At 44.9% G+C, this 19,207-nt stretch overlaps 1 protein-coding gene across 4 annotated transcripts in view; it reads left to right on the top strand.

Annotated features, from left to right (window-relative positions):
• The window catches only part of DENND5B (DENN domain containing 5B), a 517,562-nt gene that overhangs the window by 155,408 nt on the left and 342,947 nt on the right, over nt 1–19,207 (top strand). For all 4 annotated transcript variants that reach the window (XM_069228198.1, XM_069228199.1, XM_069228197.1 and 1 more), the window contains one exon: nt 2,669–2,819. In XM_069228198.1, the coding sequence (XP_069084299.1) occupies nt 2,669–2,819 (151 nt within the window). The remainder of the gene's footprint in view (nt 1–2,668; nt 2,820–19,207) is intronic.

The following is a 19,207-nucleotide window of genomic DNA, read 5'->3' as shown; positions in this document are numbered from 1 at the left end:
TAGTCTATGTACAGCATGTGTATCTGCAGCTACACATGCCATCAAACGGAAAATGTCACTTACCCAGTGTACATCTGTTCGTGGCATGAGACAGACAGGAGCCTGTAGCCGTTTTAAGTTGAGAAAAAATTAGACTTGTACATTTGTAAATATATCACTTTTAAACACATTATGTACATACATATTTACTCCATTGCATGGGCACTGTTACTATATACACAACTCCTACCTCACCCTCTGCGGGGGAACAATCTAAGATGGAGCCGACGCGCATACGCAATGGAGCCGAAAGGGGAGGAGTCCCTCGATCTCGTGACTCGAAAAAGACTTCTTCGAAGAAAAACAACTTGTAACACTCCGAGCCCAACACTAGATGGCGGGATTTGCACAGCATGTGAATCTGCAGCGTCTCATGCCACGAACAGATGTACACTGGGTAAGTGACATTTTCCATATATATATATATATATATATATATATATATATATATATATATATATATATATATATATATATATATATATATATATTCCATTTGCATGGACATCTCTTTTCTTTATGCTCTATCACTCCTACCTTACCCACTGCGGGAAAACAATCTAACATGGAGTCGATGCCCATGCGCAATGGAGCTGAAGAGGAGGAGTCACTCGATCCCGTGACTTGAAAACACTTCTTCGAAGAAAAACAACTTGTAACACTCAGAGCCCAACACTAGATGGCAGAATATGCGTAGCATGTGAATCTGCAGCGGAACGTGCCACGAACATATGTACACTGGGTAAGTGACATTTTCCATATAATCGGCCCACTTAATACATGTACTTACCTTTAAAACCTTTACCACGCATACACCTTTACCATTCATACCTTTACAATGAAATTTGTTGTAAAGGCTTGTGTGGGAAAGGTATATTCGTGGTAAAGGCATACGTGTTAAACACAAATGCGTTGTAAATGCATTGTGGTAAATGCATTTTGTTGCATTCACCACGTTGTAAGTGATGTTTCCCGTTGAAAACAACTACGTGTCAAAAAAGCTCCATTATTTTACACAAGACTGTTGCCTCCAAAAATTAGTGGCCAGGTGGTGGTGTCTGTTTCTCGGATGAAGGGAAAAGTTACATTTTGTTGGGTATTTAAAGTAGTGACAGCCCCGCAGATGGTACATAATGCCGTTTGCACGATTATTGTGTACAAGCAGCAATAGCTTCTAAAACGTTCAAGGATTCCTGGAGAGAAGCACATAATAAATGCGATGGATACCAGTATTACAAATACAGTATGATAAACAGCAAATAGACATTTGTAATGTTTAGGAACACCCTAGTCTTTTGCGTGTTTTGAAATCATCATTGATGTGTACTTGCAGCACCATCTAACCCAGTGATTTATTTTACTACAGATGAACAGCATTGCTGAGTGCTCGTGGTCCGCCACAGTTTAACAAAGTTTGCAGCACATAGTTGTGTCTAAAAAAAAAAGAAGAAAAAAAAAAATGAGTTGTCCGTGTCGAAAAAAAATGAGTTGTCAGTTTCCGGCTAATTTTAGAGATTACTTGTAATTTTTAATCTCCTCTTGAACTTCAAGGCAGAGCCAAGGCTTGTACAAAGATCAAAAAGTATAAAGGAATGCTTGGGGCAGCTGGTGGCAAAAAACAACTAACAGCAGAGCTGGCACGGACTATTATGATTCCTTTTAATTACTGCTCATCGCTGAAGCCCCTACATAGTTAGTCTTTACAGTGAATCCACCCAGCAGAAGTCACTAAAAGATTGATGTAAATCTCAGCGGAGGTGAATACTCTGTCACAAACGTGACAGATATCCTGTCTGCCATATTACGATCCCTTTATTACAATCCCCACAGGATATAGTGGGATGTGATATCCGTCACCTTTTTTGATGGAGTATTCCCTCTGCAGAGATCCAAGTCAGGCCCTAAGTCACTTAGTATATAATTACATTTGTGAAGCACTAAATGCCCTTTGATGAAATGAAACCATTCAAGACTGCAGTAGCATGCTCTCGAATCCTTTTTCAAAGGAAAGGTGGGATCAAGCAAACTCTGAAACTGATTCCACACCCATGATCCCACAACAGCGAAACACTTTCCATCATTCTAGTTACACTGCCATTTCAGGATGCACTGACATCAGCACACAGTAATGCACCTGAGAGGTGTGTTCAGGAAAGATGTGTGCGCAAGACATTGAGAATTTTACATCAACATTGAGAGGCCCCATATATTTCAATTAGCATGTTTCTTATGGAGTGAAGTTTGATGTAGCTTTCTCATTATTTTTTACATTGAGCTAAAATTTGCCATGTTTTTTCCTCATTTTTTTCTGCAGTTTCCTTTTACCCACAGAAATGGGAAAAGGTTTCATCAGATTTTCGAATATTTTGTCCACAGATGTGGCTTTCCTTTAGCCACATGCAACGACTGCTTACAGAGAATTTATAATGAAGTGGTCATCCAATCTCATTGAATTATTGTTCTCTGTGACCAAGCTTTGGCTAAATTCAGTTCTTTTCCAGATCACGCTTTAATCTCAGCTCAGGATAGGTATTACTGAAAAGCTTGCATTTTGAGTTGTCTATAACTTCATGTGATTTCCATGTTGGAAGCTCCTATGCGGTTTAATGAATATGAATATTCTTTTCAGCACAGTCCATGGAGCAGCGTTTACTGAAGATCGACCATACTGCTATACATCCACATTTGCTTGATATGAAGATAGGGCAAGGAAAATACGAACAAGGATTCTTTCCAAAATTACAGTCTGATGTACTGGCTACAGGACCCACCAATAACAAGTAAGTGAGTTTTTTAAATCCTTCCAAACGCACAAGGGGTAATGCTACCATACATGCCAAATTGTAAAAGTAAAAGCAGGCCTCAAGTATCTTACATGATTAAATTCCAGTTCTCTGGGCAAACGTCTTGACAAAACTGAGCAGAAGACTAGTCTTATCTTTTGACTTATTTTTCAGTAGACTGATTTTACAAGACTTGCCCCTGTCCCTAGCTGGAATCTTTGCCATAATTCAATTCTTTTATTAGAGTGGAATTGTCTTCCGGTTATAGTAACATTTGTTAGTGTTAACAAGTTCAGCAGGATAAACTGCTGAGTGGAGATAAAGGATCACACTGTGTGATCTTCGGGCCAATATCTTGAGTCTCTTTTGTCCTTGCATGTGCACCTCTGCCAGTCCACGTTTTTTCTTTGCATTCTGGGACTCGTGGTCCTGATAGTTGTAATGAGATGAAAGGACTACAAGCTCCAGAATTTAAAGAAAAAAAGCTGGACTGGCTGAGCCCCTCATACTTGGATTTAGGAAGCCTTCAGGTTATACACCGACCCTTCCAGCAAGCAAATTACAGAATGAACCTTCTTACCAGCTTACCCATATAGCACTCGGTATATTATAATAAGCCTAGAAATCTTGTGAGTGGATCTAGCTCTTAAACCAAAATGTGTCTGTATGAGAAATTGATTGGGTGACACTTTAGCAGGACAGTTATGTGTACTTTACATTAAGCCAGTGAAATTGCAAATATAAGTTACAAATTGAGGCAGTTCGATTAGGATCGCCTTTTTAATCTTATTAATGCTTCTACTGGACCACATGTGGAAAAGATTTGCAGGTATTTTAATTTATCTCTGAACAGAACCTTCAGGGCTCCATGGCTTGAGAGGGAGAGGACCTGTCAGTGAGTGAAGAAAATAGATAACGACTATTGGGCCTACAATCCAAGTAGTAGAGTTAGGGCACTGGTGGGGTTACCTAATTTCAAGTCCAAAGGGGAGGGGTTGTCCACCCTTAATATTTCACAAAACCCGTTGTTGAACCACAGTTTCTAGCTGAAGTGCTACCATACCTGTCTTCTGGTGGATCCTCAGGGGCATAAGAGATTATTCCCCCACAGTGGCGGAGTGTCCTTTATTCAATCTGCATCTTACTGTAGGTGAGCGAGTTCTGACATCCCCTTGGGATGATGGCAGTACTTAAGTCCCATAATGAGAAGAGTCCTTCAAGAGCCTCACTCTGTAGAACTGGATGGGCTGTAACATTATTGATGAATATGGTGACAGATGCCTGATTTCCTGTGTGAATGTTACATGTTAACATCGACCCATCGATTCATGCGGCTATAGTGATAGCTCTGTAAATCTACTGACTTTGATTTTATCTCAGAAAACTGTGACCAAGCTTGTAATGAGACACCTACTTTGACAGTTCTTGATCTATTTTAATAAAGACCAATACTGTATGTGACACTATATGAAACCACTTATTTCATACAGATTATAGAATTCCTGGTATAGAAGGCCCACTTTTCAGCAATTAATTTGGTAGCATTGTAAGTTAATGGGTCGAGCCCCATCAGAGGTAACTCTCATCCATTCCTGGGTGTGGCTAATTGTCAATCACAACGCAGCGCAGAAGGCTTTTTCTGCCTTGATGTGAGCTGAGGTGGAGCGGGCATACAGCAGTCAGATCGGAATGGAGCGAAGGAGGTTGGTGGCGTGATCACATGGGCAAGCATTGGTGGTATGGAACAGCACAGCGCTGGGGGCCAAGGCGAGAAACAGAGAAAGCATGAATTGAGCCTGGAGTTGCTCAGATCAAAACTAAGGCCCCCTCTACTGGCCGCTGCTCACCGCCGCCTCTAGGGGATCGTCTCCTGCTTCAGTATGGCTTCCACCATGCCTGTATTTCTCCTTATTTACAAACCCACACTCCCAGAACAGGTGCCATAGTAAGCATTTGCCCTTTGATCTTCACCTGTTGCTTAAATCTCATAACCAGGCTGCCAGCAGTCCAAGAGAGGCGAGGCGAATTGCCAGTACCATGGCAGCACTGCATCTGCCCCCAACACCAAGACTTAAGACGGGGGCTGAAGACTCTAACATGTAATTATTTACAATTGTTGCATTATTTCATAAAGGAGTAGCTGAGGGTGTAGGAGGAAAAGGTGCCGTCTTGACACTTGAACTGGCACCTAATCCTTAAACTCCCAAATGTCTTAAAACAGCTGGCCTTGAAAACATCAATGATATTACCAGTCAATCAATCAATCATACTCCATTTGCACACAGCTGCTTCAATTCAAGAGGAGTCAAGACGCTCAAGTAGAGAGCTGACAACTAATGAATCCAGCGCAGATAAGTAAAAAAAGAGAAAGGTTTTCTTTTCTTTCTTGGAAGTAGAAATATAGGCAGCTCTAGGTAGGTTCATTGGCAGTGTATTCTTCAGCTTGTCTGTAAAGACTGAAAGATCTTCCTTGTCTTGCTTTGGCAAATTTTGGGACTTGCAGCAATAGGAGATTGTTTGATCTGAGCGATCTACATTGCCTATAGGGGCACAGTCTCTTTCACATATAGACAAGGTCCTGACCTGAAAAAGCTCTAGAAGCTAGTGTTAGAGCTTTAAATGTGTTCTGATTTATTACTGGCAGCCAATGCAGTTGCTTCAGATGGGGAGATATAGACTGCCATTATGGGACTCTTAAGTTCAGCCTTGCTGCTGTATTTTGCACCATCTGAAGTCTGCTAATTAAAAAAGTGGGGAGACCCATATACAGACTATATCACCATTACTATTCATGGAGAATGAGGGCAAGAAGTCTACTGCTACTTCAGGGGCAAGCTCAGCAGAAGAGGCACAAAGCAGCAAAGAGGCAGAAACCTAGACTCATTTCATCAAGCGGAGGAATACCTAAATGCAGAAGATGCCCAATAGTAAGGTTGGCACTTATTGGGTCCCCACTAATGTAGACATCATCCCAGCTGAGAAGGGCCCCCAAAGAGGAAGTGTCTCCTCTCCTGTCAACTGGAGAAATTATATTAAGGGATATTTCCTGTCATGTGGAGAAACCAGCACAAGCATGCCATCATGCACTGATCAGAGTGAGGCAGATGACAGACATTGACCCAGAAAACATTGGGCACTGAGTAAGAGCAATGTAACAATCAACTGTAGCATGGAGCCTCCCGTCATTATGCCCCACTGGCAATAGAAGGGACACACACAGCAAGGTACTACATGAATTGCATCAACCGATAGGTTGGGAGAGTATAGACCATATAAGCCTATCAAGGCTTAATATTAGCCCCCTTAACCTGAAGATTGTAATAGTGCAGACAGCGAAGCCTCCAATAGGAGGCAACTTTGAGGATACCTTGGGAGTTATGGGATCAACAGCATCCAAAATTGATCTACCCATACGCCAATATTCGCCAAAGGTGGGAGCAGATCAAAGAGAAGAAAAGCAGGTTAAGGGTTTTGAGGGTATCAAAAACAAGCCACATTTAGAGGTCAACCTAAGCCCGTAAATGAATGTAAAGACCCTGAATCAACTGGGGAAACAGAAATAGTAGAGCAGCAGGATAATGGCTGCACATCCCTCACCAGCTCAAGCCTTTGCACCCTACCACCCCCCATCAACAACAACAACAAATGTGAGCCCAAGCCAGTTGCAGGAGCAGAGTGAGCCACAACCACAAATATGGAGGTAAGTCTTGCAAGCAAGGGAAACAGTAAACTGGATGAAAAAGAAACAGACACAGGCTCCGAACTTGGGGAACGTTAACACAGTAGACACTATGACCGAGGCCGCAGTACTCCATGCTGACACGTTTTAGGTACAAAACACCATTCTACAGACAACAGCCACGCTAATTACAGGAATTGATGGGAAACTGGATCGTCTGAACAGATTAATAGTGATAGCACAGAATGTCTGTACACTTGATGTAATGGGGGTGCCTCTTTCAAGGAAAAACAAAAAAACTGATTAAAAGTAAAAGAATATTTGCCTGATTTAGAGTCTGGCAGAGGGGTAACTCCGTCACAAAAGTGACTGATATTCAGTCCACCATATTGCCATCTCCATAGACTGCTATGGCATTGAAATACAGTGGATGGGATGTCTGTCACGTTTGACGTAGTAACCCCCTCTGCCAAACTCTAAATCAGGCCCTAAATTCCTTAACCTGGCAGCAGTAAGAGATGCAAGCAATTTGAATCTTTGAAGCAATCTGGTAGCCCAAACTCTACTCCAAAGAGCACATAATAAAGGCACTGAGACAGAATTTAACTTGCCCCCCAAAAAGGTCTCATTGTCTTCAACTGAATCCATCAGAGGCACAACTAACAAAATAAAATATTCAAATTAACAGTGGGGTCTCAAACCGCGCCCACGTCCTCCAGATCTTATATGGCTATGTGATCCAGTGACAATTTGCCCCATGTTTGCCCAACACCAGTGAATGGTCACCTCAGGGAGGATCTAAAAAACCTACCAAATAAGATTTCCAAAATGGGAAGTGAAACAGCGTGGAGTGCAAAAAAACAAAAAGGTGCAGGGGCTGAATCTATGCTGGGGATGCGATGAAAGCAAACGTCGTGTAGGCCTGGGGGAGCCTGAGCAAATTGTAAAGTGGCCCAATTCAAGAAGCAGCATGACCCTGTAAGCCAACAGAACCAGTACCCAAAACATTGGGTGGGTAAAAAGCACAGGAATCAGTAATTAAATTGTGCTTTATCCCCATTGTAGCTCCAGAGGCAAGTGGAGGTAATATTTTCAAACTCTGTGCAACCTACCTGGCCTGGAATTAATAAACTCAAAGGACATTGATTCAGTAGCCTTCCTGACACTGGCAGGTGGGGAGCACCTGCGGGGAAACAATTTAACAATTAAGTTGATGCCCATGCGTAATATCACCGAGAGGGGAAGTCACTCGACCTTATGACTCTAAAGACTTCTTCAAAGAAAAACAACTTGCACAATTCCAGACCCAACACTAGATGGCAGGCGTATGCAGAGCATGTGAATCTACAGCACTGCATGCCACCAACAGATGCTTACAGGATAAGTAACATAATCCTTCATCACTTACCAAAGGGAGCAGCTATCTTCACCCATCTTAGGACAAAATGAATTAAGCACTAGCACCTCCTCTTCCAGTCTTAAGCAGATTAGAATTGTCCCATTTGGATGCAGTGTAGTTAATGGGAGATTTCAACTGTAACCTAATGTGCAAAGGGCCAAGTGATTTGTTGCAGAAACCTGAAGATGAAATCTGGGGTATCTTGACGATTCAGAAATAGTTAAAAAGTCTCAACAAACAGGGTAAAGACCTAGGTGAACTGGGCCTACACATACTAAAGAGTAGCTTTGAAAGACTCACACCGGCAGCCTATATTCATTTCTCGTGCTTCAGGATGTTCACTCTGGATCACATCTGGGTCTCTTTAGTCCACTTAAAGTAGACAAGTATGTTCAAAGTAGTTCCAACTATGGCAAGTGACCATGCAATCTTAAAATGTGATGTTTTAGCCCTGAAAAATCACCAACCCAAAGTAATCTACGTCGAGGGCAAGGGGATCTGGAACCCATTAAAAGAATAAAAGGGGACATGGACGTTCAAGCAGGGCTGGAAGCCTCAGTTGAAACAGTTCCTAGAAGAACTACGATGACAATTTCCAGACTAAATTTAGATCTTTGGTTGGCTCTAATCTCTTTTCAACTGCAGAAGGATGAAGCAAGGATGAACTAGGCAGGACCACAGATTAGCTTAAGATCATGACCAATAGAAGAAGTCTTAAGGGGCAAATAGCCAGTCTAAAGTCAGAATTAAATAAAGCTCTCAAAGCCAAGAGCCAGAACAAGGATGAAAACGTATGGCGACGGAGCAAGGTATCATTGATAGGATCAAAGCCCTGTATACTGGCTGGAAAGAAAGGAAGAGAAATAAAGCAAGTGGATTCAATCCCACAAGATATTGGAGTCAAAAGACCAGAGGAAATTTTGGAAATGGATAAACAGTATTTCAGCAACAAAGCGGCAGCATGAAGCGCCTAGCATCTCCCAGGCAAAATGGGAGAGCTGCATCGGAGATTTATATGTTGACTCATTTGGCGCTGGTCCCCTGGTTGTAGAACTTTAGCCTGAAAAAGACATGGGCACAACCCAAATAAGAGGCCCAAGTGGAAAAGGTCATCAATGCTATGTGCCCAAATGGGGCACCAAGGGGCATCCAACCCACAGCATTCAAGTGGGCCTCTAACAAATAGGCTGCAGTAATGTCCCCACATATTACAAGCGCACATGCTAGGGTCATCTATATTTGAACACATAGAGAGGTTTGCTCCTGATAACCCTACACATCAAAGTGGCATGCTCCTGCCCGCGGAATAAGCGGCGGATTGCACGCCTGGGTACAGAACAAAGGTGCTATAAAAGCATTCTTAATAAGGAACTACAGAAATAGGTGACAGAGAAGAATCCGATTCCTTCTTGCCAGACAGTATTTCAAAAGGGTTGCCACATTGAAGTTAATTTATTTTGCATTACCCACCTGAGGGAGTTGACTGGCACCCAAGAACATATACAGGGTTTATAGATTTTAAAACAGCCTTTGATAGTGCCTCAAGAGAGAAACTCTGGATGAAATTAAACAACTGGTACATTCCACCCCATCTACTAAGGGCAATTATATCACTGTACTCTGACACCTGGCGAAAGATAAGTGAGTACTGGACTGTCTACAACTTCAAAAATTACAACCAACAAAGGCCTAAAGCAAGCTTCCACACTGGCCCCACTACTATTCAACTTATATCTGGCTGATTTAAAAGAACATCTTAAAAAGGAGTGGACATTTCCTCCAAAGGTGGCCGGCCTTAAAGTCCAAAAACTCTAGTACGCAAACGACATGGTACACCTTGATCAGACACTAATAGGACTAAAAATACTTTTAGTACACTTGCAATCTACTGCGAAGCTAATAACCTAACAATTAATGTCGCAAAGACGAAGGCTATGATCTTCACCCATAGACTCACAAAAAAGAAGAGGCTTGTTTATCCAGGGGAGTGCATTTGAAATTGTGGCCTCCCACAAATATCTTGGGTTATGGGTGGACAGCAGGGGTCGCATTGAACCGCATATTCTTGCTCAACAGGCTGCAGCAAACTCGCTGATGTGGATGTTCCACCATCTTCAAAAATCAGTAGTGAACCCCGACCAGCGGCCCCTTCTAAAGGTGATGGGTAGTAAGTTACTACCAAAATTTCATATGGAGCAACAATGTTTACAGACGAGATGGCAAACTGTCTTGGTAATATTAAGGCACAAGCCATCTGCCACAGGAGAATCATCTCCCTGACAGATTGCACATCACATGCTCAAATTTGTTGTATCTCAGTTACCTAGGGCAGCAGTGATATTTGAGGGACCGATGCAATTGTTATGTTAACCATTGTGGATAGTCGTGTGAACAACGGCTCTCCATTACGTACCAATATGCCCAAATTCCATGTCATGTAGACGAAGTCCCCATCTGGGGTCCGAATCTTCGGGCAAAGAGAGGGTCGAGATGAGTCCCACTTGGCCAGAGCGCTGGTGGAGAGTTAGGTGCGTCTGCGTAATTTGTAATTTATCAATTTGTTTGTGGTTGGGGGAGATCAGCTTAGCTTGGGCAGCAAAAGTTCAAAATCCTATCTGACAGTTGAAGCCCTAAATCCTGTTCCCACCTTTCCTTCACCCAGGTGTCTCAAGCAGGTAGCAACCTGATCGAAATATGATGTCATTTAGAAAATAGTCAGCTTCCCTCGAGATTAACGATTACCAAAGTCAAAGGAGAGAAATCGTCTGGGGGAATCTGGGCACGCAACACTATATATGCGGCATAAGACAAAATGATCAAGCAGTGTGACATTCGCAAGACGAATATCACCACCATATGACGGGGCATGTCTCTCTGGAAATAAGTCATCGAATGTATGACGCCTGTGATATAAAAGAGTATGTTGTACCACTTAATTGTGTGTGGGAAGTAGCCACTGGTTGTTAGCCAGTGGAAGTGCTGAAGAATAGTCGGTCTCCCCCAAGCAATGGGAGGAGTCGGTGCCACGCCCAGCAGGTGGTGGTGAAGTGTTGTATGACTACAGGATCCAACAGGATACCCAGCTGAAGTATGGAAGCTAATGGCACAGGGGACGCCTGATCACGCTCAGGGAATGGTGTAGAGAAGACGGGCGCCTGGATGAAAACAATGATGGCAGTATTGACACTGGGTAGCTAGATAGTATAGTTGAAAATGAGGGACCCCAAATCCACCCCTATCACAGGGCAACACCATGTTTCCCATCCCACCCTGGGCTGACAGCCCGCCCATATCAATCAAAGTATTAAAGTTTTGATGGTTACCAAAAAAGCATTTGTGAGAAGAATTGGAATGTTCTGAAACAGGTACAAAAAGCGGGGGAGAACCACCATCTTAGTCATGGCGATGTGTCCCGCTATAAATAGTGGGAGACAACACAATCACTCCATTTGGGAGGTTAAGAGGTCAGTCGCAGGGCCATAATTCAACCAAATTATTTGTTCCTTGCTCCTATGTAACCAAATACCCAGATAGCGAATAGGGCCTGCATTCCACTGCAGTAGATAAGAGCATGGATTGGTCTAGTTGAGTCTGTGAGGGGAAACAACTCAGTTTACAAACTCAAAATAAAGCCCTGAATCCCACCAAATCTGGTGACCTCCTACATTGGTGTGTGTGGGGGGAGGGGGGGGGTCATGTTTTCTTCGCGGTTTCAGACGAAGAGCAAAATATCATCTGCATACAAGGGGAGGAGAATAAGACCCTTGCAGAACTGCAGTCCGCTGTGGAGATGTTTTTCACTGAAGTGGCAGATCAAAGAGTCCATATCCATGATAAAAAGAATTGGAAATAGGTTACAGCCTGGTCTAGTCCCTTTTGTAATATTGAATGAGGCAGTGATGGAACCATTGGCATCAATACGTGCCTGCGGCCATGTATACAAAAGTTGTATCAGAGATACAAATCCGCAGGGGAGGCTCAACTTTTGCAGTGTAGCCAGCAGAAAGGGCCACTCCAGGGAATCAAATGCTTTCTCTGCATCGAGAAGTACGACCTTCTCAGGCAGCGCGGGTGATTTTTCTGTGGAATACCGTGAAGATGGTACGCAAGTTATAAGAAGTAGAGTGCCTTGAGTGCAAAGCCTGATTGTAGTGGAGATATAATTTGGTCAAGCAGTAGGGACAAGCGTGTGACTAATATTTTTGCCAATATCTTTGTGTCGAAATTGATCAAGGAGATGGATGATAGGACGTGCAGTATAGGGGGTCCTTACCAGTTTTAAGAAGCAACATTATGACTACTTTGCACAGGGATGGGGAAGCTGCCAGTCTCTAAGGATTCTGCATACATCTCTAGAAGTTGAGGAGCAAGTATTTGTTTATACATTTTTATAAAAAAGAGCCTGTGAGGCCGTCCAGTCACGGAGCTTCGGAATCTGCCAGGGCATCAATCGGTTAGATGATTTCTTAACAAGCTATGGGTTCACTGAGCAATTGTTGTTGGGGGCGCGATAGCCAAACCATTGCAATCTTGGATAGATAATTAGCAAGTGCTGCCTCAGCAGGAGATCCCCGCATGCTATATAATGCAGTATAATAGTGGAGCAGTTCCTGCAGAATCTCTTTGTCTGTGAGCCTAGTACTGGCGGCGTCTATGAGCTCTGGGATGTGATAACTGCCTCGAGGGGGGCGGAGGAGTTAGGCCAAGGTTCGGCCAAGTCTCTCCCCCTCGTAATATTGCCAAGCCTGGGTGTTTCCCAAGGAACAAAACTTCTCGCTCTGTGGTTTCCCTGAACTCCTCGAAGAGTCGTTTGGCCATCTGGGGGCTGTTGCAGGAAATGGAGTCTTGGTCATCAATGGCTTGAAGATCGTCCTCGAGTCAGGTAAGCGAGCTCCGAATTGCCTTCAGAACCCCGCAGTTTTTGGAAATGACAATGCCCCCATTATATAAATTAGAAGGCTTCCCAAAGGACTGCTTGTGTCGATACCGTTCCCTTGTTCAGGTCAAAATAGTCCATGATGCATCCATCAAGGCTGAGCATGGGAATTGCCAGTAGCGCCCCCGGCCCCCACTGTAAGGGATCGGAACCACCAAGCACACCGGGGAGTGATCGGACAATGTATGCGATGAATTGTTGATCTCCCCCAACCAGGGCATGACAGTAGTGGAAAGTATCCAATGATCGATCCAAGACCAGGTGTTGGGAAAATGTGTATCCCGGGCATTTGCCTCGCAGGAGGCGCCAGGTTAAATGTATTCATGGTTTTATTATTAGACACGTTTTATATATGAATCCCTGAAGTATATTTTCCACTATTGTAATGGTTTTAAATACGTGTTGAATAAAGGCACTTTATCAATCTCATACATTCCTGCACAGGTACTCTGGTATGTTGTTCCACTGCTATTTCTGGAGCACAGGTCAGGGTCCCCATCATAGCATATACGGTACTCAGTATGGTGTGCAAGTACTATACATAATGGAGGGAAAAAAGGCTCCAAAAGGTATAGACAACACAATACAATAAGTGTGTGTGTGTGTGTGTGTGTGTGTGTATATAATGTGTTCAATGGCATGTGTAGCTGCAGATACACATGCTGTGCATACGTCTGCCATCTAGTGTTGCGCTCGGAGTGTTACAAGTTGTTTTTCTTCAAAGAAGTGTTTTTGAGTCACAGGATTGAGTGGTCCTCCTCTTCGGCTCCATTGCGCATGGGCATCGACTCCATGTTAGATTGTTTTCTTTCCGCCATCAGGTTCGGACGTGTTTCCTTTCGCTCCGATAGTTCGATTCGGAAAAGCTTGAACTCTTTATTTCTCTGCGGTATTGTTTTGATTGCGTTACACCTTCTATCGACACTTCGGTACCGTCTGATCAAACATCTTTACTCGCCCTTCGGGGCGCCCGCTCCCAACCCGGGCCTCATCGGGCCGACAGTGTGGAAGCCTCATGGACCGGACTCCATTCCGATTCTGTCCTCGGTGCCACGCTAAATTCCCTTATACGGAGCAACATCTGGTCTGTAATCTCTGCCTTTCTCCACACCATGGGGAAGAAAATTGCGAGGCCTGCAGATCCTTCCGATCCAAGAATACGCTCCGAAACAGAAAAGCCGAACATCTCTACGTCGAAGAGGAAGAGATCATGCAGACCACTGTCTCCATTCGAGGATCCGACTCCGAGCAGGAATCCGAGGAGGACAGACCGGTCACGCAGGACAGCATGTGAGTACGCCTGCCCCTGTCCCATCCAAGCCGAAACATAAGGGCTTGGGGACGCCACTGCCTGAAGGCAATGGCTCGACCTGAAAAAAGACCTTCGGTGACCAACCCACAAGTTTGGCACCGCAAAAAGACACTCCTCCAAAGCCATCGGATTTGAGCCGAAGCTCCGTATCCGAACCAAGCAAACACTGCTCTTCCGAGTCTAAATCTCAAATCTTTTTCAGAACCAAGACCATCTTCGAATCCATCTTTTTAGATCCTGAAAAAGCCAGTTTCAGAGCCGAAAAAACTGGCTTACACTAAGGAGCATGGACTTTCAAAAGTATTTGGAGAAAGCCAAACATCTACTGAGGAGGACTCACAAATGCAGCCTATCATAGAACAAATGAATGGAAAGGCAAGCCAGGATTCAGATCCACAAAGAAAATGGCAGAATTTTGACTGCACCTCCTCAAAAACCAAAGAGGAAATTAGCCTTTCAGGAGGAATTGGACACTGCACAGCCTCCAGCTAAAGTGCCAAGAACAAAGGAGAGACCTCCACCTCCTCAATTTTCTCTTTCTCAGTCTCCTCCTCACTCTCCACGTATATCTCCTCCTACCAGCCCTACACCTCTGCAGTCACCATCACATTTATTTGATTCACAGCATGACAATATAGATCCATGGGATCTTTATGATCCAGATCCTGATAATGACCCAGACTGCTATCTCTCAAAGCCTTCACCACCTGAAGATAGTACAGGGTACAATCAAGTACTAGCCAGGGCTGCAGCATACCATAGTGTCACCATGCACACTGAACAGTTGGAGGATGATTTTTTATTTAATACACTCTCCTCCACACACACAACATACCAGTCGCTCTCTATGCTCCCAGGCATGCTAAAACATGCTGATCAAATTTTTAGCAAGCCTGTCAAAGCGAGAACAATAACTCCCAGGGTAGAGAAGAAATACAAGCCACCTCCCTCTGATCCTGTGTATATAACTCAGCAACTCCCTCCAGACTATAGTAAGCGCTGCTAGGAAGAGGGCAAACTTGCAGTCATCAGGTGATGCACCCCCACCAGACAGAGAGCAGAAAATGTGATGCTGCAGGGAAGAGAGTGGCATCCCAGGCAGCCAACCAATGGAGAATAGCCAACTCTCAGGCGTTGTTGGCTAGATACAATAGGGCACATTGGGATGAGATGAGATATAATTCAGCATCTCCCCAAGGAACATCAAAAGAGGGCACAGCAGATAGTAGAGGAAGGGCAAGCCATCTCCAATAACCAAATTAGGTCTGCCCTAGATTCAGCAGACACAGCTGCCAGGAGCGTCAGCACTGCTGTAACAATCAGGAGGCACGCATGGCTCAGGTCCTCTGGGTTCAAACCTGAAATTCAACAAGCGGTGTTGAATATGCTGTTCAATAAAAAACAACTTTTCGGCCCAGAGGTGTACACTGCAATTGAAAAATTGCATAAAGACTCAGACACCGCAAAGGCCATGGGTGTGCTATACACCACACAATACAGGGGATCCTTTCGGAAACCACAGTTTAGAGGTGGATTTAGGCCCCAGCGTATAGAGCCATCGACATCACAGCCAAGATCACCCTACCAACCTCCATATCAAAGAGGTAGTTTCAGAGGTTATAGAGGCCAGTACCACAGAGGCAGGGAAAAATATCAGACATCAAAACAAGCCTCACAAGGTAAACCGTGACTTGTACTATTCCTTTCCAATTCACACCTCCCCTGTGGGAAAAGTTCCACAACAATTGGCTAAACATTACCACAGACAACTGGGTATTATCAATTATCCGCAATGGCTATTGTCTAGAGTTGATACAAACTCCACCAAACGTTCAACCAAGACCACACAGGCTATCCACAGACCATATCACTCTGTTACAGGAAGAGGTCAAATCTCTCTTACTCAAACAAGCAATTGAACCAGTACCACAAAATCAAGTAGGAATGGGATTTTACTCACTGTATTTCCTCATTCCTATAAAAGGATGGCACCTTAAGGCCAGTATTAGATCTCAGAACCCTCAATCTTTACATTCGGTCAAAACACTTTCATATGGTAACACTACAGGATGTTATCCCACTACTTCAGCAACACGATTTCATGGCAACATTAGACCTCAGAGATGTGTATTTTCACATACCCATCCATCCTGCGGACAGAAAATATCTCAGGTTTGTCATTCAAGGAATGCACCATCAATTCAAAGTGTTACTGTAGGAAGTTGGCTCTGTATGTGCTATTTCAAAGTAAGGAATAGCATGCACAGAGTCCAAGGGTTCCCCTTAGAGGTAAGATAGTGGCAAAAAGAGATAATACTAATGCTCTATTTTGTGGTAGTGTGGTCGAGCAGTAGGCTTATCAAAGTAGTAGTGTTAAGCATTTGTTGTACATACACACAGGCAATAAATGAGGAACACACACTCAGAGACAATTCCAGGCCAATAGGTTTTTGTATAGAAAAATATATTTTCTTAGTTTATTTTAAGAACTACAGGTTCAAATTCTACATGTAATATCTCATTTGAAAGGTATTGCAGGTAAGTATTTTAGGAACTTTGAATAATCACAATAGCATATATACTTTTTACATAAAACACATATAGCTATTTTAAAAGTGGACACAGTGCAATTTTCACAGTTCCTGGGGGAGGTAAAGTAATGTTAGTTCTTGCAGGTAAGTAAACCACCTACGGGGTTCAGATTTGGGTCTAAGGTAGCCCACCGTTGGGGGTTCAGAGCAACCCCAAAGTTACCACACCAGCAGCTCAGGGCCGGTCAGGTGCAGAGATCAAAGAGGTGCCCAAAACACATAGGCTTCAATGGAGAAGGGGGTGCCCCGGTTCCAGTCTGCCAGCAGGTAAGTACCCGCGTCTTCGGAGGGCAGACCAGGGGGGTTTTGTAGGGCACCGGGGGGGACACCAGTCAGCACAAAAAGTACACCCTCAGCAGCGTGGGGGCGGCCGGGTTCAGTGTGCAAACACGCGTCTGGTTTCCAATAGGTTTCAATGAGAGACCAAGGGGTCTCTTCAGCGTTGCAGGCAGGCAAGGGGGGGGGGGCTCCTCGGGGTAGCCACCACCTGGGCAAGGGAGAGGGCCTCCTGGGGGTCACTCCTGCACTGGAGTTCCGATCCTTCAGGTCCTGGGGGCTGCGGGTGCAGGGTCTTTTCCAGGCGTCGGGATTTCAGAGTCAGGCAGTCGCGGTCAGGGGGAGCCTCGGGATTCCCTCTGCAGGCGTCGCTGTGGGGGGCTCAGGGGGGACAACTTTGGTTACTCACAGTCTTGGAGTCGCCGGAGGGTCCTCCCTGTAGCGTTTTCTCCACCAGTCAAGTCGGGGTCACCGGGTGCAGTGTTGCAAGTCTCATGCTTCTTGCGGGGATTGCAGGGGTCTTTAAATCTGCTCCTCTGAATACAAAGTTGCAGTCTTTGTTGAACAGGGCCGCTGTTCTCGGGAGTTTCTTGGTCTTTTGGAAGCAGGGCAGTCCTCTGAGGATTCAGAGGTCGCTGGTCCTGGGGTAAGCATCGCTGGAGCAGTTTTCTTCTGAAGGCAGGAGACAGGCCGGTAGGGCTGGGGCCAAAGCAGTTAGTGTCTTCTTTCTTCTTCTGCAGGGGTTTTTCAGCTCAGCAGTCCTCTTCTTCTGTAAGTTGCAGGAATCTAAATTCTTAGGTTCAGGGGAGCCCTTAAATACTAAATTTAAGGGCGTGTTAAGGTCTGGGGGGTTAGTAGCCAATGGCTACTAGCCCTGAGGGTGGGTACACCCTCTTTGTGCCTCCTCCCAAGGGGAGGGGGTCACATTCCTATCCCTATTGGGGAAATCCTCCATCTGCAAGATGGAGGATTTCTAAAAGTTAGTCACTTCAGCTCAGGACACCTTAGGGGCTGTCCTGACTGGCCAGTGACTCCTCCTTGTTATTCTCATTATTTCCTCCGGCCTTGCCGCCAAAAGTGGGGCCGTGGCCGGAGGGGGCGGGCAACTCCACTAGCTGGAGTGCCCTGCGGTGCTGGAACAAAGGGGGTGAGCCTTTGAGGCTCACCGCCAGGTGTTACAGCTCCTGCCTGGGGGAGGTGATAGCATCTCCACCCAGTGCAGGCTTTGTTACTGGCCACAGAGTGACAAAGGCACTCTCCCAATGTGGCCAGCAACATGTCTCGGGGGTGGCAGGCTGCTGGAACCAGTCAGCCTACACAGGTAGTTGGATACAGTTTCAGGGGGCACCTCTAAGGTGCCCTCTGGGGTGTATTTCACAATAAAATGTACACTGGCATCAGTGTGCATTTATTGTGCTGAGAAGTTTGATACCAAACTTCCCAGTTTTCAGTGTAGCCATTATGGTGCTGTGGAGTTCGTGTTTGACAGACTCCCAGACCATATACTCTTATGGCTACCCTGCACTTACAATGTCTAAGGTTTGGCTGAGACACTGTAGGGACACAGTGCTCATGCACTGGTGCCCTCACCTATGGTATAGTGCACCCTGCCTTAGGGCTGTAAGGCCTGCTAGAGGGGTGACTTATCTATACTTGCATAGGCAGTGAGAGGCTGGCATGGCACCCTGAGGGGAGCGCCATGTCGACTTACTCATTTTGTTCTCACCAGCACACACAAGCTGGCAAGCAGTGTCTGTGCTGAGTGAGGGGTCCCCAGGGTGGCATAAGACATGCTGCAGCCCTTAGAGACCTTCCCTGGCATCAGGGCCCTTGGTACCAGGGGTACCAGTTACAAGGGACTTATCTGGATGCCAGGGTGTGCCAATTGTGGATACAAAAGTACAGGTTAGGGAAAGAACACTGGTGCTGGGGCCTGGTTAGCAGGCCTCAGCACACTTTCCATTCAAAACATAGCATCAGCAAAGGCAAAAAGTCAGGGGGTAACCATGCCAAGGAGGCATTTCCTTACAGTTACCCTTTGGAATAACAACAGCTCCAAGGGTATTCACAAAGTGCCTAGAGGTAGTTGCAGCCTACCTAAGAGACAACACATACATGTCTTTCCATAGCTAGACGATTGGCTAATAAAATCAAACAGTCATACGCTGTGTCAAAACCATGTGCATTATGTA

The sequence above is a fragment of the Pleurodeles waltl genome, chromosome 4_1, assembly GCF_031143425.1.
Source record: "Pleurodeles waltl isolate 20211129_DDA chromosome 4_1, aPleWal1.hap1.20221129, whole genome shotgun sequence".
NCBI lineage: Eukaryota > Metazoa > Chordata > Amphibia > Caudata > Salamandridae > Pleurodeles > Pleurodeles waltl.
The sequence above is the reverse complement of the archived record's forward strand: the minus strand, read 5'-3'. Positions and strand labels throughout refer to the sequence as shown.